The sequence below is a fragment of the Penicillium paradoxum genome, assembly GCF_028828445.1.
Source record: "Penicillium paradoxum strain IBT 22861 chromosome Unknown utg000002l_segment0_segment0, whole genome shotgun sequence".
Lineage (NCBI taxonomy): Eukaryota > Fungi > Ascomycota > Eurotiomycetes > Eurotiales > Aspergillaceae > Penicillium > Penicillium paradoxum.
Window position 1 is genome coordinate 3,732,971 of NW_026643180.1, and position 27,915 is coordinate 3,760,885.

At 48.7% G+C, this 27,915-nt stretch overlaps 9 protein-coding genes across 9 annotated transcripts; 3 read left to right on the plus strand and 6 right to left on the minus strand.

Moving 5' to 3' along the window:
- Window positions 1-241: 241 nt before the first annotated feature.
- On the minus strand, window positions 242-3,596 carry N7457_001341 (uncharacterized protein; the record flags this gene model as incomplete). The annotated part of the gene is made up of 4 exons (XM_057172387.1): window positions 242-2,973; window positions 3,023-3,151; window positions 3,207-3,427; window positions 3,478-3,596. The coding sequence occupies 4 exons, from the start codon at window positions 3,594-3,596 to the stop codon at window positions 242-244; spliced, it is 3,201 nt and encodes a 1,066-aa protein (XP_057036290.1).
- Window positions 3,597-6,238: 2,642 nt separating this feature from the next.
- Window positions 6,239-7,429, plus strand: N7457_001342 (CaiB/BaiF CoA transferase family protein; the record flags this gene model as incomplete). Its single annotated transcript, XM_057172388.1, has 2 exons — window positions 6,239-6,293; window positions 6,348-7,429. The coding sequence occupies 2 exons, from the start codon at window positions 6,239-6,241 to the stop codon at window positions 7,427-7,429; spliced, it is 1,137 nt and encodes a 378-aa protein (XP_057036291.1).
- A 316-nt stretch (window positions 7,430-7,745) lies between these two features.
- N7457_001343 (GMC family oxidoreductase) lies at window positions 7,746-10,127 on the minus strand (the record flags this gene model as incomplete). The annotated part of the gene is made up of 7 exons (XM_057172389.1): window positions 7,746-8,296; window positions 8,353-8,722; window positions 8,772-8,843; window positions 8,897-9,356; window positions 9,411-9,654; window positions 9,708-9,833; window positions 9,896-10,127. The coding sequence occupies 7 exons, from the start codon at window positions 10,125-10,127 to the stop codon at window positions 7,746-7,748; spliced, it is 2,055 nt and encodes a 684-aa protein (XP_057036292.1).
- Window positions 10,128-11,226: 1,099 nt separating this feature from the next.
- On the minus strand, window positions 11,227-12,591 carry N7457_001344 (aspartate aminotransferase family protein; the record flags this gene model as incomplete). The annotated part of the gene is made up of 1 exon (XM_057172390.1): window positions 11,227-12,591. The coding sequence occupies one exon, from the start codon at window positions 12,589-12,591 to the stop codon at window positions 11,227-11,229; it is 1,365 nt and encodes a 454-aa protein (XP_057036293.1).
- Window positions 12,592-12,939: 348 nt separating this feature from the next.
- Window positions 12,940-14,916, minus strand: N7457_001345 (transcriptional regulator family TF; the record flags this gene model as incomplete). Its single annotated transcript, XM_057172391.1, has 3 exons — window positions 12,940-13,765; window positions 13,827-14,264; window positions 14,327-14,916. 3 exons carry the CDS (start codon window positions 14,914-14,916, stop codon window positions 12,940-12,942), a joined length of 1,854 nt encoding a protein of 617 aa, XP_057036294.1.
- A 1,830-nt stretch (window positions 14,917-16,746) lies between these two features.
- Window positions 16,747-18,424, plus strand: N7457_001346 (TauD/TfdA dioxygenase family protein; the record flags this gene model as incomplete). Its single annotated transcript, XM_057172392.1, has 10 exons — window positions 16,747-17,107; window positions 17,164-17,192; window positions 17,372-17,431; window positions 17,493-17,535; window positions 17,583-17,644; window positions 17,695-17,785; window positions 17,839-17,997; window positions 18,050-18,149; window positions 18,203-18,282; window positions 18,339-18,424. The coding sequence occupies 10 exons, from the start codon at window positions 16,747-16,749 to the stop codon at window positions 18,422-18,424; spliced, it is 1,071 nt and encodes a 356-aa protein (XP_057036295.1).
- A 162-nt stretch (window positions 18,425-18,586) lies between these two features.
- N7457_001347 (uncharacterized protein) lies at window positions 18,587-20,795 on the minus strand (the record flags this gene model as incomplete). Its single annotated transcript, XM_057172393.1, has 15 exons — window positions 18,587-18,732; window positions 18,791-18,910; window positions 18,963-19,037; window positions 19,094-19,233; window positions 19,296-19,383; window positions 19,439-19,492; window positions 19,549-19,603; window positions 19,663-19,832; window positions 19,888-19,925; window positions 19,979-20,044; window positions 20,102-20,179; window positions 20,233-20,279; window positions 20,341-20,368; window positions 20,428-20,521; window positions 20,585-20,795. 15 exons carry the CDS (start codon window positions 20,793-20,795, stop codon window positions 18,587-18,589), a joined length of 1,410 nt encoding a protein of 469 aa, XP_057036296.1.
- Window positions 20,796-21,288: 493 nt separating this feature from the next.
- On the minus strand, window positions 21,289-23,211 carry N7457_001348 (Transketolase C-terminal/Pyruvate-ferredoxin oxidoreductase domain II; the record flags this gene model as incomplete). The annotated part of the gene is made up of 1 exon (XM_057172394.1): window positions 21,289-23,211. One exon carries the CDS (start codon window positions 23,209-23,211, stop codon window positions 21,289-21,291), a length of 1,923 nt encoding a protein of 640 aa, XP_057036297.1.
- A 4,208-nt stretch (window positions 23,212-27,419) lies between these two features.
- On the plus strand, window positions 27,420-27,872 carry N7457_001349 (uncharacterized protein; the record flags this gene model as incomplete). The annotated part of the gene is made up of 3 exons (XM_057172395.1): window positions 27,420-27,557; window positions 27,610-27,624; window positions 27,690-27,872. The coding sequence occupies 3 exons, from the start codon at window positions 27,420-27,422 to the stop codon at window positions 27,870-27,872; spliced, it is 336 nt and encodes a 111-aa protein (XP_057036298.1).
- Between the last annotated feature and the right edge of the window lie 43 nt (window positions 27,873-27,915).

The following is a 27,915-nucleotide window of genomic DNA, read 5'->3' on the forward strand; positions in this document are numbered from 1 at the left end:
GACCTTACTAAGGGCCTACCCAGTCCAGCTACCTACCTAGGTACCTAGATAGGGTCATAATGATACGAGCGTATCCATTATAGTACCTAGTTATACGACACATCCATGGATATTCAAAACGTGTATTTCAGATTGGATCTAACAGAAGACGACTTCATAAACCCAATTTCGAAACCAGAAAAGCAAAGCAAAGACAAGGACATGAACAGTAATCTCCCTCCAATCCCCAAGCATCCTTCCGTCAAATGGTAGCGGGATCCAAATACACCGATTCCTTCCAAGACCTCAAGAGCCTAGCAGCAGCATTAAATCCGTTCTGTACAGCAAGCTCAACAGCCTTGTGATATTGCGGCTCGCCTTCGCCTACCACCAGCGCTCCCTCTTCAAGGAGTAGCTGTAACATATCGATTCGACCATGTTCTGCCGCTCCTTGCAAGGCCATACGTCCATTCCACTTTGCGGGGGCTTCGTTGACATCTGCACCGAGATCGAGTAGTCTACGTGCAATACTGATGTAGCCCTTGATCGATGCAATCTGTAAAGCCGTGACACCACCATTCGTAGCGGGTGGGCCATCGACTTTGGCATTATGTTCCAACAGTAAGTCAATAAGCTCCACGTTCGCTTTCTCGACGGCATGTTGCATTGCTGTGCGACGGCGAGGGCCATCACCAAGAAAGTCGACATCGACCTTTCCCACTAATTTACGCGCGATCGGAATATTTTGGTACTTGGCTGCGGCTTGTAGAGCACTGTAGGTTTCTTTTTCACCTTCAACCTCCCCAAGTTCATCCTCATAGTCGTAGTACTTGATGGTAATCTCCTGGGCCATATCAGGACCGAAGTGTAGCAGATGCTCGGCGAGTTCGCCTTCGTGCAGGATTATCGCCAAAGTCAAGGCACGACCAATCAATCTCGGGCTCCAGGATGTCCATTGGAGCAGAGTTTGTAGAGCTTCTGTGTCTTGATAAGATACCGCTACTTCTAGTACCGATTCGGGTGGCGGTAATTCAAAGTCCAATTCCAGATGTTCCCCGTTGATCACACCTGGTACGCCGCTAGGGTCAACGCCTGCATCTTGAAGCAGTCCCAGTGCTCCATCCTCACAGATTGCGGCTGAGACTGCATTTGGGGCATTTCCAGTGAATATGGATAGTAGGAGCCGCAAATTTCCATAATCTTCCAGAATAGCGGTTTGAAGAACACTGTCAGTAACTTCGGCACCGCGATCCAGCAGAGCCTCTGCAAAAAATGTATGTTTTTCTCGGATTGCACATGCCAGAGGTGTCTGATCTGGGGGAAGTTCGCCGTTATCTTCCATATCTGCACCATGATCAAGGAGGTATTGGGTCAAATTGTTATCCTTTGTCGAGAGAGCGGCAGCGAGTATCTTCGATCCCGATGTCTCCAACACTGCTCGAAGAAGTCCGTTTGCCTGCAGATGCTGTGCAGTATCCAAATTACCAATCTTCCGCAGCTTAGTTCCGAGATGTGTAGCCCCAGCCGCCAAGAGACCATTGATCAACATTCTGTCGCCATGCTCAACCGCCGCCCCAAGCAGAGTGCTAGGAGATTCAGTATATTCATCATTCAGTCGTGCCCCTGCATGTATGAGAAGCCCGACAACGTCGGTTGACCTTTGTTTGACAGCGATAAGCAGAGCCGAGGACTGATGACCCGTTATAGAAAATGGTCTGTCAACTTGTGCTCCAAAGCCAATCAGGACACTGCAAATCTCCAAGGCATTTTCTCTTGTTGCAGCACGTTCAAGCAATGTCATTTTCCCTTGGCGGTCAGCAACCTTGGGATCAACTCCAGCTTGAAGCAAGGCCCGAATCATTTCTGCTGTTGCGTTTTGCATAGCTAAAGTAAGGGGCGAAACATAAGTCAGGCCATCGAAGATGGGATTCACATCATCGCAGCCACCCAACAAGGCATATATAACGCTGGGGAAGTCTGATTCAACTCCAAGACCCAGGATAGTGGTCATCGCCATGTCGTTCTCAAACTCGATAACGACTAGCTCATTTATCTGGGCGCCTTTTGCAATTAGAACTTCAATTATTGCAACATTGCCTCTAGTAACAGCTTCCGCAAGAGTACTTTGATCTTGCCACCCTGTTCTCGCGTTCACATCAGGGCAAGAACTGGCGATATCTTCGAAGAGTACTACATCAGTCAAACTTGTGGCCGCAGAAAGGCAGAATGGTGTTGCAGTGGCACCATGAGACAGAAGAGTACGTATGACAATCTCGTTGTGTACGCCTGCATTGATAGCATAGTACAAGGGCGGCCTTTCATTGCACGAGTGATTTACATCCGCCCCGTGAGAAATGAGAAGCTTCACAAGATCTTCACTGTGATCATTCGACTCTCGAGCGGCAAACTGAAGGGGTGTCAAAGCAACATTGGTGACTGACTGAACCAATGCATTGTTTGGATCCATGTTGGCTTCGAGCATAAGTTTGATCATGTCCATATTGTAGAGTCTCAATGCACTTGCGAACACCCTTTCAGCAATCGCTTCCGCCGTTGGCTCGCGTGTTGATAACATAAGCTTGATGTGCTTCAAATTATTCCAGCCAGAATAATTGAACATGTCTATCACTCTCTTGGCATCCTGTCTCAATATGCTTTCGGATATCTTGTTGGCATCTTGTGAAGCAAAATTGTTTGAGAGAAGAAAAAGCTCTAGAGCGAGCAGATCTGTTCCCTTATGCTTGGAGCTGCTTAGACCTGTCGATAAAATTTCGTGCTGACCTGCGAACTCTTCCGGCATGAGAATGCTCAAGGCTGCTGATGTTCGAGAGCTACTGTGTATATTTGCGGGGTGAGTGAGTCTCTCCCATGGTATGAGTGTACTCAAACGCCGCATCACTTCAAGATTCACAGTGCGAGAGAGCGCACTGGCCGGAGGTATATAGACAGTAAGAGATGAAGATGGGGATTGCACTTCGGGTATGGTAAGCATATCTAGGTAATCCATATGGAACCAGAAAGGGTGACTTCCGCAAAGCCATACCTTGGTTCTGTGGAGGGCGGAAAAGTTTGGTGAATCGTAGCCATGGAAGCGACGTGTTCCATGTGAGACTCATCCCCGTCGATGCTGGGGTACAGACAACGATGCCTTCTGGGGTTTTCGGGGAAGGAGCTTGACAAGAGTCAGTCAATTGCCGGTCTCAAAAGACGGGAAATTTGGGGCTGACCAGTAGAGAGATGGGCTATGGTCGACGAATACGCCGGTCCATACTTCGCCTTCTTGACCCTTGAAGCTTGAACTTCTTTACCACCAATGTGGATTTCACTCTCCTTGTTATCTCTCCATTTTCTTTTGTTCATCCGTTTTCCAATCCATTTCCAGTCCTCCGCCGGGATAGTGCCTTTCGTAAACCCCCATTTTTTGAGTTTCCGCACGTATTGGGTCTTGCTGGTTATCTGTGAGCTGACTTGCATATGGTTGACTTTGTCGAGACTTACGACGCGCTCAATCCGTATTTATCAGTCATGTAGCTCATCACCTCGGATAATGTGTTGTCCCCGTCAACGTACAAACGCTCGATTTCCGGCTTGAATTGTTCAAATTCCTGGTCCGCCATAATAGCTATCGGAATTGTCGGAGAAGAAACCGTTGTGAAAATTTGACTGGGAATGGGCTGTCTTTAAATAAGCCTTGTCCGCCTACAGACCTCTGGGCATCGCGACCTATACTTGTGCTGTGGAATTCATTCTACAAGCCACAGCCACCCGGTGGCCCTTAGACGCGTATTCTAATTGGTCATTTCAGCAATTTCGGTGGCGGAGGTGGCCTGTGGGTGTACCCAAGTGCTGCGGCTTACATCTTTTGACTGTCATTCGTCGGACCTGTCGATGTGGTGATCAGACATTTTGACATCAATTCATGCATACCTAATCCCCATCTCCTTTCTCAGCCTGACGAACAACGCTCATTGGTCCTTTCTCCAATTTTGAGTCCCGGAGTTGTGTCTTGGCACTAGTAGGGGCATCAGAGCTTGTGTTCAAAGATTGATAGTTGCTATGATGTGAGGCAAGAAATATATCTATATAACCGTCCCCCGAGATAAAACAAACTGCTCCAATCCAAGAATTTCTCAACGTACATTGCTCCACCAAAAGAACATCTCTTTCTCTGCTCTCAAACATCTTCGCTTGGCTTTACTCTCTGAGTTTCTTGTCTCACTATGGCATGGCCCTATGACCAAGGATGGGAAGGGAGCGCGACCTGTGCACACGAAGCCCACGATATCCCCTCAGACTCCCCTCGTCTAGATCATTCCGGATGGTACCCATCCGTAGAAGTTGACAGGTCGCCTTCCCCTCACGTACAACCTCTCATCCCCTACACCCCCGGCACCTGGGCGAATTCCTTGGCAGCGCCTCACTTAGCACCAGATTGTAGTGGTGCCATGTCAATTAGCGTGCCTCACCCCAACGTCGCCTCGACTGGAACGGCAGGCCAACGCTTGAATCTTTCCCAAGGATCGGTGGAAGTTCACTGGGGAAGAAACAATCCTCAGGATCCTGCTAGAAGCACCAGAACTACCGAGTAAGGTCCCTTCCCGTCTCCCACCAAAAACTACCCCGTCCACACCGGAGCTGGATGTAAATCTAACCTACTCTATAGGTCTTCACAGAGCCCCATCAATCCGCCGTTGCAATGTAAATGGCAGGACTGCAAGTATTCAGGAACTTTCAAGCGGGAATCTTCTCTCATTCGTCACATTCGAAAATTGCATATTGAGCCTCAGGCTCATCGCTGTCCAGTGCAAGGCTGCCGCAAAGTGTGCAATCGCAAAGACACTCTTGTTCAGCACATGCGAAATAAGCACTACACCTGACAAGCAAGGAGGTGGCCAAATCTCTAAGATTCTTTCTTCTTCTTGTTCCTCTTCATGTTCTTCGTCTTTTTCTTTCTTGGAGTGCTATTCTTTTCTTTTTTCAGAACGTGTACTTGACTTTTGTTGTCCGTGTTTTTGTCTTCTTGTTTGATCTTATTTTATCGCAAGTCCAGCAAAGGGAATAAATTGTGATTTCAGGAAGCCTCGTAGGCTGCCTATGTTAATCAACCTAAAAGCAATTTCCTGACGATATCGTCATTCTCTTGACTCTGATTGATAAAGAGCGGCTCCCGTTCTGAAGCAATGACTATATGAATAAAATCAGAACCCAAAACACATAAGTATATCGAACAGAGCGTGCTGGAGAGCTGTAAGGAGTGGAGCAGGCATCTTCAGGCTGCGCCCCCAAAAATCCCAACTCTATCTGACCATTGGCCGCTATGGCCCTTCGCATAGCACTAACCTGAAGTACATAGTAGGGGTACGCGCTTTGATCATGCATGAACATCTTCGCTGACATCACCAATAACTAGTCTGCCTAATCCATTGAAGGTCATATTGGAGTAATCGAAATGTAGACCCCTTGCTGTATGCATTAGTATATGTGCACTCTTCAAAGTTGTCATGATTCCACTTGGGATTCTAATGCTGCCGGAGATAGGATTATAAACGGTTCCGCAAGGGAATCCGCGGGGAGTATAAATGCACGATCGAGTCAACAAGTGTCTGACGAGGTTGTAAATGTGTGGGAGATCTCCATGTCGCCAGTTGATGTCCCGAAAAGGAGAGCCCCGTCGATGTAATATTTCGTCTTGATGGTGACTGCGTTTGAAATCAATCGCAACAGTTGACGCACTGCGCAATGTTCCTTTCGCTCATAGTATACTCCCGCAACGGCCAGCAGATTATAATAACTCTGTGTTGTAGCGAATACCGGCCCACTCCGGCTATGAAGGGTGCCACCAGCTGGGTCGAGCTGCTGCCGGGGAGCATGTCTGAGGCTCAAGTCTTGATTTCCTGTGACACTCCCAAAATTCATTCTCAAACGGTCGCTCCGATTCGAGTAGCCTGAGGAGAACAGGTTCCATCGTCCTTTCGAATGACAACCCCTTTTTTTTATGAATATTTGTAGACGTCAGTGCGATGCGAATCTGAAGACGGGTCTAATCCAGCGTCTAAGTGTCATTTTGACAGGCATTCTAATCAATGGGAAGAATGCGATGTATGGCGTCAGAAGCCAAATCCCCCATGGTCTCCAATTCCCCCGCATTCAATATCCACGGACCTCGGCTGCGGAGAACCGAGCGACCGACATCAAATAAATCTGATCAGCTTCACCTTTTGAAGTACATTCCAATTATTTACACCACAGCCTATAAAAAATGGCAGCTCCATTGAAAGGAATCAAAGTCATCGAGCTAGCCGGCCTAGCTCCAGGTACGCAATCACAGGATCCTGTATCTCCGCTCCTCCGCTAACCCAAACCTCCAGGCCCGTTCGCAGGCCTCCTCCTAGCTGACTACGGCGCCTCAGTCCTACGCATAGACAGACCGGCAGCCATCAGTAACGACCAATTGACCCGTAACAAAACCTCCATAACCCTCGACCTCCGCGACCCAAGCTCCAAAAATGTCCTCCTCCGCCTCCTCACCTCCGCCGACGTCCTAATCGACCCCTTCCGACCAGGCGTCCTCGAGCGCCTCGGCCTCTCCCCAACAGAAGTCCTGCAGAAGCACAACCCGCGTATCATCGTCGCCCGCATGACCGGCTTCCGCCGCGATGGCAAATACAAAGACATGGCCGGCCACGACATAAACTACATCGCCGTCTCAGGCGTACTATCCATGCTCGGGCGCGCGGGCGAAAAACCCTTCGCACCGGGTAACATCCTCGGCGACTTCGCCGGTGGCGGTGCAGTCTGCTTCCAGGGCATCCTGCTCGCTCTGCTTTCCCGCGCGCATACGGGGCGCGGGCAAGTGGTTGAGGCGAATATGGTCGACGGCGCTGCGTATCTAGCTACATTCCCACGTCTAGCGCGATATACACCCATGTGGTCAGAGCCCAGAGGGGAGAATATCCTTGATAGTGGATGTCCGTATTATGATACGTACGAGACGAAGGATGCCGGGCGGTATTTTGCGATCGGGCCTTTGGAGCCGCAGTTCTATGCGGCGCTGCTGCGCGGATTGGAGCTCGATCCAAAGAGTACTCCCCGTCGCGAGGATAAGGAGAATTGGCCGGCGCTGAGAGAAATCTTTACGCGTCGGTTCAAGGAGAAGACGCGTGCCGAGTGGGAGGCTGTCTTTGATGGGACGGATGCTTGTGCTACGCCAGTTTTGGAGCAGGGGGAGCTGGAGGATGCGGGGTATGAGCAGCGGCCTATGGTGCATCTGGCCAGTACGCCTGCAGCTCCGATTAAGCCGGATCAGGGCGGGTGGACTGGTGGGGGTCTTGTGTCTGGGGATGGGGGTGTGGATACACTCAGGGAGTGGGTTGGGTGGGAGCAGGATAAGGACTTTACTATCCGGGAGGATGGGACTTTTGCGGCGGTAAATGGGAAGTCAAAGATTTGAGAGAAGAGCCCAGTGAGTGTGGACTGTCATTGATAGAAGAACTTGTCTCGGATAAATCATCATTGCTGTATGGCTTCAGGTTCTAGATATGTGTAGTATTCACTACACAGGTAACTTATGCAGCTTCTGGAATATAAATAGTATTATTCTTGATCTTGCCCCTTCTGCATATATTTTATGCCAGTCAAATCATCTATCATTGATTCATCCCCCGAGATTTGCCTGTACATATCGCGGATATTAAATTGATCGCTTCCAACGCCAACGTTTAATCAGCATATCTAGGATATCATTACTCGCCAGAAGTCAAACTGGCTTACAAGAATAGACCAAAAGCAATAACGCAATACACAAAAAGAGGAACTACAGACCACCCAAGCGACAAAGGCGCCCTACCCTTGCCAACAGAACTGTCGTTCGATCTCGCGGTACCACTCTTCTTCACTGAAAGTGCACTAGCAGCAGCCGTTGGATCTGACGAGCTAAAAGCCGATTTTGTTCCAGACGGCTTGTTCTTGTAGTATTCGCGGATAATATCACTCGCTTGCTCGGCAACGCCGTAAGTCGAGGACATCAGATGCGTGGATAGGGAGATGGGAACGATGCTCGCGTCTGCAACGCGCACATTGGCAAGTCCGAATACGCGTAGATTGGCGTCAACTACGCCACCATTTTCCCTGGGTAGCATAGCGCATGTGGAGGAGGGGTGGAATTCCGTGCTAGCCTCCTCGCGCAGCCATTGCAACCAGTCGGCGTCACTCTGGACATGCGAGCCTGGTGCGGTTTCCTTGGTGAGGGTTTTGCTCAATGGGCTGGCTTCTCCGGCTTTGCGGGCTAGCTTTATGCCTTCGAGGAGGAGTTCGGCGTCTGGTATGTTGTCAGCCAATAGGATACCGATAGAATATTTATGAGAGGATAGATACCGGCTGGGTTTGCCAGATAGTTTGGGTCAATGACGGGGTACTTCATTGGGTCAGAGGAATTGATGTAGATTCGGCCGTGGCTGAGGGGGTGTTGTAGAGCAGCTGTGATGCCAACTGCGCCTTTTCCATCGCTGTTCATGAAGAGGAGCTCGATTTGCCCAATGGGACTGTTGAAGATCTTCGACAGCGTTGTGTTGTAGATGGCTTTATAGCCCGCGGTGACGCCCTCGTCGTATGTCGTGTGTGGTGCATATTCATCAATTTTGGCACTAAACTTCGACTCGTATTCACTAACCTTGCTGCCGTAAATTGCGGTGGAGTTTACATAGGCAACGGCGGAATCGATGTATGTAAGGAATCTCGGATCATTCTATGGCCATTAGCATACGACCATCCTGTCAAGTCGCACGAACGCTTACCCTGTCGCTGCCCCCATCGTAGAAAATGGAGCCTGCCGTGTCCTCATTCGTTTCCCATGTCACGGTGGCACTCTGTGAAACTAAGTCAGTTACCTGTCTATCATCTAAGTAAATGCCTCACTCACGAGATGATCTTGGAGATGTTGGCCCACGCCGGGAAGTTCGGACACCAGGTCCACACCAGCGTCTGAGAGGACGTCCTTGGGACCAACACCACTGTAAAGTAGAACAGCTGGACTGCCGATAGTGCCACCGGCTAAGATGACTTCCTTCTTAACCTTGACCTTCAATTTTGTCTTCCCGCTGTCTGTTGTATATTCGACAGCATTTGCTTCTTTCCTGTCTGAGTTGGAATCGTCGAAAATTAGCCGGGTAACATGCGCGTTTGCCAGTACATCATAGTTTCTTCGATTTGGCAGCGGATCGAGGTATCCAGAACGACTGTAGGACCGGATCCAGTTTGAAGGGTTGATACAGGAGGTCGAGACTTCAGCGCCCCAGTTGTCACCACCATACATATTAGCAGAGAGATCAATGCCAATGCTCTGTAAAGAAGTTAACCATTGGCCAACCTGAGAGAAAGTGCTAAGCAAAATGTCAGCTTTATCAGCCGCCAATATCGAATAGCCTCAAACATACTAGTCAGGATATGTTGTGTGGATCGGCCCTTTTGTGCCATGATCGGAAGCATTCCATTTGATCCCGGCCTCGTCAATTACATGATCCGTTGGAGGCGTGAATGTTTCGCTTTTCCTCAAAGCAGCGTAGAATGAGTCCCATCCCCAATGATCGGCACCGTCCATATCCCCAAGCATGTCTTTCCAAGCATTGATCTCATCTTTACCCGGACGGGTCATGTACAGCCCGTTAATCGCCGAGCTCCCTAGATGTCTTCGTCAATCTTCCATCTTCCACAAATCCGAACCAGCTACCGACCTCCAAGCACTTTGCCACGGGGCCAAACAATCTCGCGGTTATCCGCATGAGGCTGGGCGACGGTGCTAAATGCCCAATTCAATGGTGTCGTCCAAAGGGAATCAAAATATGCATATGCAGGTGTATCTAAAGCGCCATTGGATGTTAGACTTTCCGTAAACTCCAGGAATCGACAGGGCTTGTCGCACCAATTCGCTTTCGGTACTCATCTCCATCCCCGCCCGACTCCAGCACTAGCACGGTATGATTTGAATCCTCCGATAGACGAGCGCCCAGCACCAGACCAGCCTGGCCTCCTCCCACAATCACAAAGTCATAGGAGTCGTCAATTTCCGTGCGTGGTGATAATGCGCTGGCCAGATGCCCTGTCGCAATCAGACTTGCGCCTAGGATCCGAGTAGGGGATAGACGAGATCGCATTATGATCACACTCAACGCTAAAAGTCGAGAATTGGAGGAAAGAGCGATCACTAATATATAAGAATTTTCCGATACGAACAGGGCCAAAGTCCGGTGGAGTACAATAGGCAATACCTGAACCTGGAAACCCCCATCGCGAGTCTCATTTTTACGCGTGATGATCTCCGATAAGCAGCAGTCTGAAGCCTGAAATGCGTTAGATGCTGTGGGGGCATTCTGGGGCACCTGCAAATTAGATCTTAGTTCCTCTCATTGGACATCCTTTTTTGGCTCCCAAGATCGCCTTTTGTTTGGGACGGCGCGTTCTATCCGCTTGGGTTCCATGTTTTCCCACCGCTTGTTCCTGGATTCGTGTAGGGCATCCGTGGATCGGCATTGCACTACTAGTTTAATTACACGTAAATAGTGGGTGTGTTTATTATCCATTGCGTGTTTGAGATGTCCGTTTCAGAAGCTTCAGTTTTCACAAACAACTCACGATGATGTGATAGCCCCTGCCAATAAGTCGCATAGTGGCCCATGCATCAACCGCATTGACGAATGAAGGAGTGGGGATATCTCCGCCTAATATGTGGATCGCATATCTTATTCGCATTGGCCACGAGGAAGACGATCGCAATTCTGACCTGGCCAGTCACCAGCCATGATAGATATGGGCATTGAATGGGATCTCGAAATCTAGAACAAAGCCCCGCACCAGAGTTTCAATGCCATGGATGTGAAACGTTGATATGACGAAGCAGATACCTTCGATCGATTGTGATCGCTAATTCTCCGCCATCATAATGTATGTAATCTATTCCTTCCAAGTGATCTCATATCGAAAGGAGTGGGTCGGGAGTCAGGTACGGAGTACGACCAAGGCTTACTTTTATGGCTAACCTGACTTTACCCTACCCCTGGGCATGGACCATCCTATCAGCCCGATACTCTGTACTGAGTGCTAGGGTTGAATCAGGCAGGTGAAATGAAGCTTTTCATATAGTCGGCCGCGTTTGTGGGCTTACAGTGTCTTTTGTAGTATGCTTTACAAGAGCGGTCCAAATTCAGGCATATTCAGGCAACAAATTCGATTTCAATTGGAACTAACCCCTGATCGCTATACACCTTCGCCCATAGGCAAAGTCCCAGGAGTAGTGGCGAACGCCTCTTCCAATATTCCCAAGCCACTCAGCAGCTGGTCCTCAGTGATAGTAATTGGCGGTGCAATGCGAAAGGCACCCCCAAAGCTGGGATGGCTACTGAGATTGGCCCACAAGCCTAATTCATAAGCTCGGTCTCCGATCGCCTTACCCAAAGCCAGGGCAGGGGTCTTTGTCTCGCGATTCTCAACAATCTCAATCCCAGCCATAAGTCCGCGCCCGCGCACATCCCCGATACAACCATATTTCTCTTTCAATGCATTGAGCCGACCGTGGAGAATCTCGCCCATAGCACGAGAGTGCTCAACTAACCCATCCCGCACCACAATCTCAAGCACTTTATCCCCAACAGCAGCCGGAAGCGGGTCATTCACGTGAGTCGTGTAGAAGCAGTAGTCCCTCTCAGCGCAGACACGATCGATCTCAGCACTCGTAACGACCGCGCTGAGAGGGAGACCATTGCCCAATGTCTTGCTCAGCGTGAGGATATCCGGAACAACGTTCTCATGATTAATCGCCATGAGATCGCCACATCGGCCAACACCAGTCTGCGCTTCGTCGACGATCAAGAGCATTCTGCGTTTTTCGCACTCTCGCTTCAGAGCGGCAAGGTAGCCGGGCGGTAGGACGTGCATACCGGCTGATGACTGGATGCATTCCACAATGCAAGCTGCCAGCGAGCCGCACGATTGCATGTCGATCATACGCCAGCCATATTCCATCTCTGCTTCCCAGTCGTACGAGCCACCGGGATGACGAAACACCGATCGATATGCGTTTGGGGGTGGGAGCATCAGCATCCCCGGCATCAGGGGTCCTTGGCCCTTTCGGCCGAAGTGATACTGTGCGCCTAGTGCCTGGGCTGTCACCCCATGCCAGCTAGCGCCTAGTCCAACGATTTCGAATTTTCCTGTGTAGACTTTGGCTAGTTTTATCGCTGCTTCGTTGCTCTCTCCACCTGTGGATAGGAAAAATGCTTTGTCGAGGCCGGGTGGTAGGAGATTGCAGAGCCGCTCGCCGAGGCTGATCACGGGTGGTGAGACCATGCCTGAGAATAGGTGATCTAGGGAGGCTGCGTGGTCGGTGATCGTCTTCACGATTTCGGGGTGGCCGTGGCCGAGGAGACAGGACATTTGTCCGGATGTGAAGTCTAGCACTTTGTGTCCTGAGGCTGTGTATACGTACAGTCCCTTGCTGCCGCAGATCACATCATTATTGAATTTTGTTCCAAAGTTGAGGAGGTATTTCGATGCTTTTGCTTGAAGTTTCTCTTGATCGACGTCGCTATACAAGATCGGGTTCTCGTCGTTCTTTGAAAGCATTATGGCTGCAAGGACCTTCGTAGGAATCCTGGGTGCAAGTTTGCGATATTGTGGATGATTAGCGGGATTGAACTATCCTCGAGTCCTCGCAATCTTTTATGTCTGTCTTCAGATTTGTTTCTCTATTTGTTTAGGTCACCTCGCAGCTCTTCCCCTCACCTCTCTTGCCCGCGGAGCCGCGGACAGCCTCTGCACCCACGGCGCCAATTGGAGGATTGAAGCGGTATTGCCTACGGACAACCACTTCTTTCTCATGATGCCGATCTACTATCGTGTTGACTCTCAATGAAAGTGAATATATTGATTAAGGGTAGGTTAATTCGGCTAGTATGGTTTACCACCGTCGAGTCACAGAATCTGCAGTATATCCCAGGTACTTGGGAACATATCATCGAGAAAAGCCATATCCGGCACAAAATGCTGACGAAGATCTACGCTTGTCTCATCGGGGTCGGCGATCGGTGGTTCCGAGCTCAACAGCTTTTCTATCACATCCGAATGTTGAGCAAGACAGATATCAGCAAGATCCCAGCCAAAGTTCTTCTGGTGAGATCGCAACGAAGATAGCAAGTCGTTCGCCAGTTGAAGCGAGGGGCTGTGCGCAAGACCTGCTGGCTGTTCCGTCTCTAACGCACACCGGATCAGGAATGTTACCGTTGCAGAAAAGGTAAACGCTACAACAGGCATCCAGAAGTCACCCAACTGCGTTGCCCCAAGTTCTTGGACCAAAACCACAATGTCCTCTGCAGTTCTGCGGGCCTCCATAACCCGATTGGCCATTTGCTCTGCATTGGACTCGGGTGCTTGTCTCTCTCGATCTAGATCGATTCGTCGCAGAAGGAGTCTTGTTGCGAGATATGCCAGACGAAGGTTCGAAGCTCCGGGTATGTCTAGATTTGAACCCCTGATGATGATCTTCCGTATATCCCCTGTGAGAGAGTCTACCCATTTATTCAATTCTAGCTCAAGATTTCTGGTCGGCGCTTGGGCTTCGCGGATGCTGTATATATGTTCGAGACAATAGTCTAGCACATCGGTCAGATTCATGAGTTCGACGAAAACGGCGTTCGCTGTTGGACTCCTTTCCCAATCTGACAAGTAGTCAGATATTGGCAGGGGCACATCGTACTGGGATCTGCGGATATGGGGAGGTGTTCCATAAGCAAGGCTTGACCTGGCTGATCATCAGCTTCTCCAAAATCCTCATCATCCAGAACCTTTTGTTGCACACTTACCAGCGATCATGAAGTAAGACTGACCACCATATTTTCATGCGGAGGTGTTTCTCTGCTTGTGGAATATCCCATGGTAATGGATTTCGATTCAACCCTAGAGAATGACACAGGGAAACGGCTGAGCCAAGCCTCACACCATTGCCGGTCATGGATGTGGTTGGACGGCCACCGACATCAAGTAGGATGGCCTTTATGGTGGATATTCCAGCAGAAACGTACAGCTCTGACCATGAGGCTTCTATAGCAAGATTCCAAACGAATCGAACATCTGGGCATCTTTCGCGGGATAAAAGAGGGTCATGCTGCCAGTAAGTAAGCATGTGAGCATATAAGCACGCTAACAACGCAGGGGATATGCGGTGTCTGGCATTTGTGTATTGCACACGAAAGGAAGCCTCCTCCAAAAGTGGAAGACATGGGTTAATCTTTCTCAAATATCTATTCGACTCTGTTAGTTTGCAAGATATCTACCAATAGGCAAAAGAAGAGGAGTAACTTACAGGTCTATCAGATGTGGGCCCCATGGCTCCACGAGCTTTTCAATGGTTTGAAGCTTGTCTAGTGCCGGACTAGAATTCACCATAAGGCCCAACGGTCTTTTCTGTACTTTCGTGAATATGACCGGGGATGAAGAACTGCCTGGCTGGACCGGCCGGATCTCACGAATTCCTTGGCCGCCCGAGATATTAGATAGATAGTCAGCCAAGACATGATTGTCCCCAGTGACTGCTGGTCCGAGAATATGGGGATTATCATCGTCTGCCTCAAGAGACAGAGGTGTATCCTGGTCGTTCTGATCCTGCGTGGGAATCGAGAAATGCGGTGAAGCTGGAACGACAGACAGCGGAGCAGCTACAATTGGCGCTCGTAGAGTCGGATGGGGTAGGATTGGGGGACATTCCGCGGATGATCTTTTTGGGGGTAATATTTTGGCTCTCACATTGGGAAATGTACACTCTGTGCCATGAGCCCGACACATCAGACAAGTTGTGGTGTGCGACTCAATTTTGCATCGCGACTTTCTCCGCCGGCAAGGATTACATGCAGGCTTCGTGTGTGACCGGTATGGTCGCTCGTCTCCACCTTCCATCCTGGGGATGTATGTGTCTCGGATTCAGGGAGATTCCCGGGGTTGCCCTCGGGGAAGACTAGCAGGTGTACAGAAGAAGAAAGGTAACCAGTATCTCCTCTCCACGGAATCACAAAGATATGATGCTGGATTCAGTGCTCCTGCTGCTAGTCTCCTCCACCGTGACTGGCGAAATTTTGATTCCGACTCCTATGATGATATGTTGTCTTCAATGGAAGATGCGTCGTTGCACTAGGGGAACTCCGCGGCGCGGGGAAGAGTGGGTCCGTGTAGTGGACCTCAGGCACTACATGGTACGTGCCTAGCAGATGCTGGTCAAGAGACAATCATTCAATGCGAAACTTGAAGTGCATCGCTTTGTTTCATGCCTCGCTATGAACTATTGAGAACGCTCATCCGTAAAAGCGGGGCAAACAAGGTTAAATAGCTCGGGGCTAAATGTAAAAACGACGGCTTCATCCATTGCTTATCTCAAGAGCGTTGCCAGGTATGTAGGTAGTCATTTCGACAGATATCCATGGTCTCAAGTCCCCAACTGGCTTGTTTGCCACTCAGTTCCTCAGAGCTTTAGTTGCTTAGTATACAGGACTGCTGCCAATGGAGATGGCTGCATATAGCATACGTTCTTTCTCTTATCATTTCAGCACCCAAAGGAAACCTTGTAGATTCGACCTGCAAGTATTGTAGCAACGAGCTTAGCCGAGTCAACATAAAATGAAAGGAATGACAGACATTTGGAAATACAAAATCCCATAATTTCGACAATTCAACTCTCAACATGTATCCACAGCAATAAGACTAACCAATCACCGGGGTAAATTCGGGCTTACTAAGGCCGATTCGAACCCCCGATGTGGGTCAATCACGTGACCTCCCGGCATCGAAATGGCAAATCAGATGGCAGATAGCGATACTCCACATCTCGAATATCAATCTGTAACAGGAAAAAAAATGGGTGCTTCTCTTTGATTGAGCGTGTCATCCTTAGTGCAGGGGCCATGCTAATCTTCTCTGTATATTTTCTTTTGACCATATGCCCCGAAGGGCGAAAGGCTGATCCCTAAAGTTCATTTTAACCTCTGTTTTGGAAGATTCTAGACCGCCTGCCTATTTGGGAACTTGTTTGGATGGCAGAATCTCCGTAGACCGCCCACTTGTTAGTTTGCCCCCAGGGCTGTTAACAGTCAACCTAATCATTTCTGGACTCCTAGTTGAACAATTATTCCTTCTGCATGGTTTATGTATCTTACTTTAGTTCGTAGCATTCATAACATTCATGTCATGAAGCTTGACTCCATACACGATGTGCAACATGTGTACTCTGTACTGCGTTCACCTGGAGCTCACGACGAGTGAGCCCGACTCATGCCTTGGCGAGACCCACCTACTCTCCAGCCTTAGAGCACTGATGCATCCGATAACACACCTGGTCCTTGAAACTTCAACATTAGCATTGGATTATGAATATGATTAATTTCTTTTATCTTTCTCGGCTTGACTAATATTAAATTGGAGGACCACAATTGTGAAATGGCATTTGCGTGGACGAGTTACCGCCTCCCTGAGAATCGCATCAGATAATTTATAAGCAGAGAATTGCGTGCATCCTTCTCATACACACGACATTGAATCTGGGAAGACGTCACAATATAGAGGTCCTAGGTCGGCGGCTAATTGGACTCGGAAGCACGTGTCCATATGGCACCTTGACGCAATCGAAGCCAAATATGAGCTCAACGGGATACAAAGGCGACATGAAACAAACAAATAAAGACAGATCCCAGGTCATTACTACTACTCACGATAGTAACTAAAACTATCCTGCAAACAATGGCTCGTCTCGAATCCCGCAACCATATTTCCGCCGACTCGGGGTTCCCCATTACCCTCCATCCGCATTTCAACGACAAAATCAAGAATCATATTCCCCCGGAGCCACTCCGCGAGACATTTATTCCGCCTAAAGACCGGGCCCTTTTCGCCGATCCAGAGAAGAAGGCATTGTTTTCTGTCGCTAGGCGGGTTGACTTGACGGAGTCTATTGGGACTGTTCTCGAGAATGTTCAATTATTCCAGCTCAATGAGACTCAGCTAGATGAGTTGGCTTTGCTTGTTAATGAACGGGGAGTTGTGTTTTTCCGGGATCAAGATCTTACTACTGAGAAGCAGGTTAAATTGTTCGAACACTATGGTGAGATTGTATGGAGATTTTTACTCACGACATTGGTTGATATTTCGATTCAATAGGCATCTTGGATAGACATCCAGCTCAGAAAGTAAGTTCACGAATAGGATGACCAGTTCTAGGCCGATCATAATGAGCTGATATTCCTTAGGATCAAAAGGTACACTACCCTCACAGAAACCATCGGGAAAGACATCTAGATATTTCCCTGTTCTTTCCGACCATCCAATGACATATTTGGCTGGTTGCCATCTAATGCAGCATATATAGTTCGTGAATATCAACGGCAGCCGCGAAGACCATCGCGAAATTCTCAACTACACGCCTTGGGTAAGTCTATGCCAAAAAGTACCTAAACCAAATATTCTGATCCAAAGTTCTACGATCGTAGCCAAGCGGAGACTTCCACGCCGATACATCTTTCGAAATCAATCGTAAGTATCCAGGCACGCCCTGGCGGGCTTGTTCTAATAACCAATAGCACCATCCTACTCGCTCCTAAGAATGGAAGAACACCCCGAAGTCGGTGGCGACACAGCCTGGGTAAGAGAACCACAGAAGTTACACTCGAGTGTTCTAAACTAAATGTCTAGGTCTCCCAATATGGTCTCTATGATGCCTTAAGCAACGCATATAAACGCTTCCTCGATGGTCTTCATGCCGTGCACACATCACGACTGCAATGTTTGTTTTTCTCAAATCCTCACCACTCCCAGTGGACATGACTGATTGAGTAGATGACACTATCATCGATCTATGGGGTACCGGTCCCAACCGTCCTCCTATTGATACCCACCACCCAGCAGTGCGCACGCACCCAGTCACGAAGCTCAAAGCACTCAATATCAACCCTGGATTTGTGACTGGATTTGCGGAACTCAAGAAAGTTGAATCTGGTACGTGGATTATCCCTGTGGATCAGTTTGTTTGGCGCTGAGGTCTCCATAGACAAGGTTCTGGATTTCTTGGCATATCATATCCACTCCGGTGACGACCATTACGTTCGGTGGAAGTGGGCCGTTGGCAGTGTTGCTATGTGGGACAATCGGTAATTGGATTTTCTTTTGGTATGATTGTTGAGATGAGCTGACGATCCAGTAGGTGTACGCTCCATCGAGTTATACCCGGTAGCTACAAGGGGCCTAGAAGGGGTATTCGGACGACTGTTTTCGGGGAGAAACGTGAGTATCAATACCGATTCCTTCACAAGACTGAATACTATACTAACTCCTTAAAGCTTATTTTGATCCCGCTAGCGAGAGTCGTGCGGAGCGAAAGGCACGCGAAGAAAGGGAGGGCGATGAAGGGGTTATTCTAGTTTGAGATATATGATACGGTAATGGTATGCAGAAGACCCTCATCGTCTCATTGATTCATGAATTATTTTGTTCAAATGGCTTTCATCAATGCATCAAGCCATAGCCACGTCTATTTCCATATCTATATTATTTTAGTGTTTGTCCGGGCATACAACTCCCATTCCAATTAGTTCTTGACAATCGCCTCGGAGATAGCATATGTCTCCTTGTTCTGTTCCTCATCCTGAGCTTGAGGCATCTCAGCAGCCTCTTTACTGTGCTCGATGGGAACGTGATCCTTGACGACAAGCCAGGTGGGTGCCACCGCAAGACCTAGAAGGTATATTAGCAATTTGCTCTAATGTGATCAGATGGAAGGTGTATCACTTACCCAGAAGGATAGTATTAACTGCCATGGGCACTCGTCCAGCGTGCCACTTTCGGCTGTTCAGACCATATGAGACAGCCTGTGAGAAACTCTCTTGGCCACGGAGGATACCAGACAGACGGGCTATATGGCGTCAGTAGGCTGTTAACCCCGTTCAAATTTGGGTGCGACTCACAGAGCTCAGAGATGTTGTCGGTCATGGTAGAGAGAAGGTAGTAAAGGAAGTTCTGCAATGATTGCTGGGCGAATTCTGATAGACACTGGGTTAGCACTGTTTCGCGATCATGAATAGTATGCATGACTCACCCCAGAGCAGAACAACGAAGAATCCTTCAACAAAGCCTTTGTCGGCCCAGTCGAGAATCGGGGGGTTCTTGGCATATTTTGCCTGAATGACCCAGGCGTAGACCCAGGTGATGATGTGGATGACGATCACGTAGAAGAAGCTATAATGAGATTGTTAGTCCGGTTATATTGTATTTTTTCTTTATTTTCTGGAGCTTCGTACCTGTACTTAAGTCTGTTCCTGATAGGAATTCTGCGCCAGTCAAGGAATTTACTGATGATCGTAGAGGCGAGAAGAGTGGCGAAGTAGGCTTTGGTCCTGGTTAGTGCTGGCAAAGGATTGCGCCCAGGGAATGTTATACATACTGACAAAGCCCATCAGAGCGCGAGCGCGCACACCGAAGTAGTATGTCTTGAAATCTAGATAAACTAGTCAATAATTGCAAGTGGTGCAGTGGAGGGGGATCAACGCTTACTTCCGGTGTACATGTTGAAGTATGCGGCCCAGAAGACAGGCATCAGCAAGAGAATCTAGGAACGTCAGCCACATGTACTAGCGAGCTTGGTTGTATCAATGTGATAAGTCCTACCTCCTTGCGCTTGCAGACCTTCCACAGCTCGCCCATCTCAGCACGCCATGAGTCCTGAAGAACAATTTGGACTTTGCTTCCATCAGTGCGCTGGACCTTGTCAGGTGGCGTGAGGAAGTAGGCGATAGGAACGGAAAGACATTGAAGGGCGACGAAAATGAGATATGTCTCTGTCGTGTGTAAGCACTGGTTCATGGCTTTTCATACTGGACTGGATCAACTTACCCGATCCGACCTTTCCCTTGGCATGGGCAGCACCGGCACTTTGTAACTGTCAGCTAAGGGTGATTATGGTATATCATTGCATTCAACATACCTGTTCAGGCCAAGAACAATAGCACCTCCCACCAAGGGGCCACCTGTACGGAACCAAAGCCAGATGCTTCTCAGATCAGCCATATAGTCCATGAAATGTGTCCCATATTTGATTATGACTCACTTCATATATTTGCCTCGCTTTGCTGGCTCGGGATATCCCAGTGCCACGGCACCCTCAGAAGCCCAGAAAAGACCAGCACTGTGGAAGTTAGTCGATGTTCCTATTTTCCATTTGCATTGCCGGATACTCACGATAAGCCACAGAATACTGATCCAAGCAAGACAAACCACACGTTTCCCTAAATTCGGGTAAGTCTTTGCCCCTGAGCTGCGCGGATCATTTTCCCGCGGAAAACTCACATAGCGATTGTTCGTGTACAAGGCAGCGCTGCACATATAAGTCAGCTCCCATCACAACCATTATCAGCTCAACATCATGCCACGTACGAATATAACGGATATCCCACAGCACCGAGCATAAGAGTCCATCTCAAGCCAATCCGGTTGGCAATCGGACCACCAAAAAGACACAAAATGCCCACTGAAAAACAAGTTAGAGATCTATCGCAAGGGAAAAATAGCAGTGCAGTCATCTGAAACATACTCAGACCAAAAACGAGCGCATTGGCCGCATTAATCAAATACGGCTCCTGCGCGCCACCAGCACCGAGGGCATTCATAGCATTCCACAGGCCCGGAGCCGTGAAGCCAACACCTCCAATAACACAGGCATTGAAGAGAGTGCTGCGATACCATACTCGCTTTTCAATTTGGGTTGCGTCGGACGATGCCGAGATAGAATCGCGTTCAGCCATTATGGCGTTTCTGTGGCTGAAAAGCTGCAGGGATATAACCTTGAATCAAGCCACAAAGCGAATAAGATTTTTACACGCTAAGCGGGCAATGCGACAATTTATAGTGTTTTTTGCTTGAGTAAATCTTATCACCGATCGCTTGCTGCATGTCGCATTGACTCAATTCGAATCAGCTAGGATTATGGCGTGCTTGTGAGCTTCACAGCTCTAGTTCCTAATTGCGACTAGCTGCATCTGCCAAGACTGCCCTTAATTACGTTCGACCAATCGGCGTTGGGCTAGGGATTATGGTTGTGGGGAATACGTGGGGGCGCAGTGGAGCTCAATATCACGTCAATCGCCGCGATCTCGCATTGGGAAGGAGCGGAATTTTCTGAGAGCTCCAGATGAGGTCTTGGCTTTGATAATGTTGGGCATATGTGAAGAAATAAAGTAACGCATACTAAAATTTATTACATGAAAAGTTCGTTACATTTTAGACATCGGTGCGGATTTATCTTCCAGAAACCTCCTTCACCGCAGCGATAATATCGCTTGGTCCAAGGCCTTGAGCATTCACTTGCTCGTACAGGCCGCCGCAGCCCTCCTTGATAGCACCAATCGACTTGAACTTGGGTGTAAAGCTGCGCTCGAGGAGGTGGGTACCAATGCGAGAGCCGAGACCAGTCTTCTGCGCAATTGACTCGACGACCAAAACGAATGGCGAAGAGCCATAGATCTTGATAGTCTCCTCATCAACCACATTGAGGGTGGGCTTGTTAATCAGGCCGACATCAAGACCCTCTGTGCGCAGGTTTTCGACGGCATCAAGCGAGCGGTATAGCATGTCACCGTACGAAACGATATAGCCGGCGGAGCCCTTGCGAATGATTTCTTCCTTGCCAGGAACGAACTTATAGCCCTCGCCGAAGAGCTTCTGGTCGGTACCCTCCTTCAAGATGTAGGGGAGCTTGGAACGAGTGGAGAAGATGAAGCGCATGCCCTTGTCCCAGAAAACCTTGTTGACGACGGCCTTCATCTGCTCACCATCGGCAGGGAAGTACAACGCAGTGCTTGCGGCATTCATTAGCCCGTTATCAGCGAAGAAATGGTTCAGACCGAAGTGGCAGGTATTGTCGGCCATCTCATCGACACCACTGTGAGAGAAGTGCGACAAAACGGTGCAGTCGTTCAACCGGGCCATGGTGATCTCGGACACACACATCTCTAGAAAGACAGAGAAGGTAGAGAATATACCTTGGCGCTCCCCGTTGCTACCAAATCCGAAACCAGCAGCAGCGGAGAAATTGCCGCGCTCCATGACACCAGATGCTACAAATGACTCAGGGTGCTTGGCACCGATAGCCTTGAGGCCAGTAGAACCTGCCAAGTCGGAGTCGATGACCATAACGCGACGCTTAGCCTCCTCCTTGCTCAATTTATCAAGGATGCCGTTCACAGCATCACCGAAAATAGTGCGGTTCGCGCCCTTCTCCTTGGTCGATCCCTTGTATGTGTGGGGGTTTGAGCGAGGCTTGATCTCATCGTAGAAAGCAAGCTGCTTCTCACTATATCCACGTTTGGTGAGATATTTGCGAGCAATATCCACGGCAATGACATCGTGCGCATGGCACTCGCCCTCAATTCCCTCAATGCCAGCGGCCATTCTGCGGTCCACCACAACAGCGGCAGGGCCATCATAGTTGATAACTTCGCACATAGCTCCGTATAGGGAGTCGACATTCTCACCCTCAGCGTGAACGACCTTCAGGCCATGTCCATCGAGTGTACGGGCAACCTCATATCCACCGAGATATTCCGAGGGATGTCCGGTGATTGTAACATCGTTGTTATCGACGAAGAGCTTGACGTTCAGCTTGTTGGCGACAGCGATCCGCGCAGCCTCGGCGTCATTTCCTTCTTGCTGAGATCCATCGGATCCTAATAAGACAACATTCTTATGTCTGTTGGCCATGGCAATACCATTGACCATGCCCCACATGTGACCGAGACGGCCAGAGCTGAACTTAACGCCAGGTGTGAAGCCAAGCTCAGGGTGGCCTGGAAGGTGGGAGTCGGCGGCACGGTAATTTAATAGGTGATCGGGCTCAATTTCTCCGTCTAGTGCAGCCAACAGGTATTGTGTGGCGACTCGGTGACCGGCTTCATCGTACATAGCATCGACCCATCTGTTGGGGTTGGCCTTCATGATAGCGAGCAGGATACATACTTCGGGGGCAGTATCGAACGGGCCTCCAGTGTGGCCTGATACACCACGGGCCGCACCGGTTGCTGTGAATGCAATGATAGCATCTCTGAAGATATTGATATTGTGTAACAGATCGCTCTTCTGTTCGGCGGACAGCTTCGAAGTCTTGGGATCCAGTCTAAGCTGCTTAAACTGCTTGAGATCGACGGGGAATGTATGGCCACCCATGATGTATATGGGCACAGGTTCAAGAAAATTCTTTTCGAAGAGGAAGTTTAAAGCAGCAAAACTGGTTCAGCGGCGACGGAGGGTTTATAACTCTCCCAGGCCTGTTCCCAGCACGTTGACGTCATAAGCTTAGACGGTGGCTTGTTTTCAGCGGCAAATAACAGCCTGCATCTTTTGATATTCCCACTTTTTTCTCGAATGAATCCTGCTTCAGGTTCCACTCATTTTGCATTGTAAAGCGCTGAGGTGAGATATTGGTTATCTCATCGGGATCCTTTCCCGGGGCCGGCGTTGAAATGATCTTGATGCCAAGCGCACATGGCGATGTTTAGTCCAACATGATCATCTGGACACCTAGACACTTGAATACTATGTCCATTCTAATTTACTGAGTTTTTGTAACGAATCTCAAAATGCGTTATGATATGCAAAACGTTCTGACTGGGATTATCCGAGGCCGGAGCTTCGGCGTAGTCTGACAAATTCCGGTACCTATCCTAATTCACTTTATACCAACCAGACTGCAAAGTACTTTGTCGTGTCTGCTTGGGGGTAGTCTAGGCTTATAACCTGTTATTTCTTCCTTTTGCCCTATGTTCCCGATATGCCAATTCACAGAAAGCTCCCTTCGGCTTGAGGTTTGAAGGCCGGCCCGGGGGTTCCAGTCAAACCCACGGTACCTGATCAGCACATTGGTGCTATCGATGCAAATTACCTATGTAGATAGTTGATCGGCAATGTAGAGAAGACCTTGAGGGTAAGCTGAACTATCTTCGGATAATTCGGACCACCAGCATGGAGGACCGTCTTCTAAGCCATGGAGGCAATGCAGTACCTACATGAGCCATATCCTAGTACTGAAGTCGGAAGTGCCCTAGTTAAACGCCGGAATATTGAAATGACAGACTTGGAAGCCTTGACTGCCGTTTTTTGGTACATCAATCTCAAGGCTGATTGAAATATCATTGCTCAAGTGATCGGCATAGAGGTATGCATGATAATTTCGTATCAACAGTGGTGAATGATGATCGAAAAGACCAGAATTTAACATGTGTCGAATAAAATAGATATCCATCCGAGGCGCGACTCGATCCCGAGCCTTTGAGGACCTTTTGGGATCAGGCTCCCATCCGCTGGTCGCTCCTTCCCGAAATGGAAGTTTGGATGGCTTCAAATCTGGACTCAAGATTGAAGTATCCTCCGATAAGAACGCATATCATCCACCACCATCGAGTCCTCAAATATCTCGATAATTGACATACGGGAACATACCTCTGTCAAGACGCTATATACCAAATTTGAAGTTCGTGTGACTCTTGGAAGGTTCTCAAATTGAGGCTTTAATTTTCTGAGCGACTTTGCCGTAGAGCCTTTGATCCTATATCAACCCAACAAGATATGTACCTTCAGCCAGCCCCCCTGGTAGCCTAGTGGTCAAACACGAAGCTACCACCGGACGACCCCTATGTGATAATCTCCCAGGTGAGGCGCATAGGGGGGTGCCGGAGAAACACCCCGTACGGCTTGATACACTCATGACGGGAATCCCTGGATCTAGGTCCTTTACGAGTGGTTAGTAGGTGGAAACACTGAAGACCGTCAGGACGAAGACAACCTAGGCTAACTAGGGCCTCCCCAGGAAGTCGAGAGTGCGGGTGTTACCTGAGGTCCAGTCACGGCCTGGTTAATGGGGATTTTTTTGCTACTTGAAGCTATTCATCTTTGCCTCTTTTGTTTATCGATCCCAACCCTGCTCGCTGCTTTTCTCCCCGGCTCCTTCTCTTCTTGAGCTATTCATCTATCGCTTCTTTGACTCCACGATTATGATTCATCTCAACCTTCCCTTCCATTCTTCCATCCTTCTTTCCTCTCTCTTAATACTTTCCATCTCTCCACTCTTTCCAATTCAAGATTTTCACTATTGTTTTTATTGCTCTCTTTGTACAACGCGCTGATTCTTTCAAACTTATCTTCAAGTGGTTTGCCCGTATCATCCTCTAACTTGAGAGTCAACTACAGGTTCTCCCCAATCATGTTCGACCAAATTACTGGCTTAGCGCACTCGGATTCCATTTTTATTCTTTCAGTGATGTATCAAGCGACCTCAATGTCCATCCACAGGCTCACCAGTCTCTGCTTAGGTGTTGCCGATGGCAAAAACCTCTTTCGGCAATATCGAGGACCACGCTGCAGCAACTGCTCAATGAGTCAATGAGTGACACCGCTCCCCAAATCAGCAACTTTCTGTCACTTGGTACCATTGATGTGTGCGGGGTGCGAGGATCTAGGCCTTTCTCTTGTGAATGTGCCGGGTGAATATAAAGTTTCACATGGATTTCTTGGCATTTTTAACTGGCATAAGCTTTCTAGCTCGCCTGGGCGTGGGCCCAATCTAATTACTTAGGAGTTTACCGTGGATTTCGAAACTCTCAAGGCTAGACTCGTTGTAGGATATTGTGAGGGAGTGAACTGTCAAGACTTCAAGATCAGGCAGACCGCACTCGCTGCTTTTCAAGACCATGATGAGCCCATTGAATGACCTTGTAGGAAGCCCTCTATTTTTTCCATGATACCAAATGCCCCTTCTTTTTGAGCATGGAATCCCGTCTTCACTCACATCACGTAACATTGCTGGGTATTTTACCTCGCTTTGTTTTCGACTCCAGACTGAGTACCAAGTTAACAACGTCAGAACCCGAGTATCTACTTCCAGGTTTTTGAATTACAAGCCCTCCTCCTCCCCCAAACGTTCCCGTGGAGTCCATACCTACTGACATCAATAAATCAATGCAAGTGTTCTGTTACGTCCCTCTCGCTGACTGACCTCAGGGGCGTTGGATTCGAGGTTTTCGATGATGGAATTCTAGCTTCGCTGCGAGCTACACCTTTGAGTGCATCGCGATCTTGCTACAATTTTTTCACAGACCTCATTACCCAATACCTTATAAAATCCAGCGGTCTGAGTCATGTAGGCCCCAGACAAACCCCTGATATCGAGCTAAGATCAACCCCACGAAAATCGTGATATCCGCTGCACCAAAGCATGTTTACGAAGTAGCCACGTCAAGTTTCAAAACAGACTGGCTTGACAACGCCGTGCAAACGCGGGGTATTGAGGCTCTGTCCTATCACTTCGAGGATACCGAACGCGGTATCCTGCGTAATTCCCTCATTTACGCCGTAGATGCAGGTATCCGCTGTTTGGGCTATCAGCTCACATGGCTAGCCCGTCCAATGTCTGTTTTTGTGTCAGGCTGGAGTGTCACTTTTCAATCAGGCTGCATCTTGCATGCAAACTACGGTCTTGGCCTTATTTTCTCAGCCCTAGGATCTTGACTCGTTATGATTCTTGCAGATCATCTCTAGTGCTATTTGGTGGCTTGTGGCGTCTTTTTTTTGTACCTGACTTGGTCCAGTTATAGTGATCAGACCTTTTTAGAGTTTGGGATCAACGTAAGAACAAAGCGACAGCATTTTCAGAATTATGCTATCTGACATTTGTACTCCGTACTCAAGTCATCCTACAATTTTCCTGGGCCGCCCAAGGTTGATAATTTGGGTTATTGGTTGCGGACGCTTCGAGTCAGTTTCAGCTACCTGTCAGCAGTCTACTCCATAAACTCGGGATCATTCAAATATGTTAAAGACCCCCATATTCTGAAGGATCAAAGGGACCTTGCATCAAACATCTAGGCTGGTTTTCAATTTGGGTGGAGGATCGGAATGAGCCGGAATTCTGTAGTCGACGTAATAGAAACAGCATCGACATACGGAGTACTCCATGCAGGTAAATCACGACCAATGGAACACGGGGAGTACTGCAGGATGTTAAAAGGAGCTATTAAGAAACACATACAGATACAGTATCCCGAGACAAGTCGTCTGCTTTGGGTAAAGTGTAAGGCTCGCTGGGTCTATTCGTGTCTATCATAGCTCCCGGTACCCGTACTATGCCAAGGCAAGAGTATGACCAACGCACCTACAGAGTACTCCGTACTCGGTAGAAGGATCGCAATGCTAGACTTCCAAGCCTTGGCGATAGGAAGTAGAAAAGATGATGTAGTATAGTACGGAGTAGTATGTAGATAGTTTTGGGATATAAGAAGACCCAGCGGCACCATCATACAATTCCATCTTCAACTCTTTACCTCAACACCACGCACCGACTGTATCACACTCAGCCTTACTATTTGATTCCAGCTTCCAAAATGAAGTTCCTCCAAGGCACTGCCTTTGTCGCCCTGTTCATTGCCAGAGCCTCGGCAGCAGGAAGTGGCATTTTTGCCGCCAATGGCGTCGAGCTTGAAGTTCACAACTTCGGTGGTGATATGATGATTGGAGAGCCGGTGAGTCTTCTTTCTCTTAAGGCTCGTTCGCAAGACGCTGACCTCCCTATAGCAAAGTTTGATCCAGGTACATTGACGAAGTAGCCCCATCACGAGGAACAGTAGTTATTCTAATATTTCTTCCACTTTTAGGCCAGAAGTCTCGAGGTACGAGACACCAATGCTTGCACCAAATGTGTGGGTCACCATGGAAGCTGTGTTATTGGAGAAGGCAATTGCTATCCTCCCGATGGATGTTATTTCTGCGGAGGTTGCTCTGCCGATCAGGCGCGTTGCCAGAACCCTCAGAAAGAAGGTTGCCAGTGTTATAAATGATTGCTTGACGGAAGGAAGGGTAGGGAATTGACGAAATTGAGGT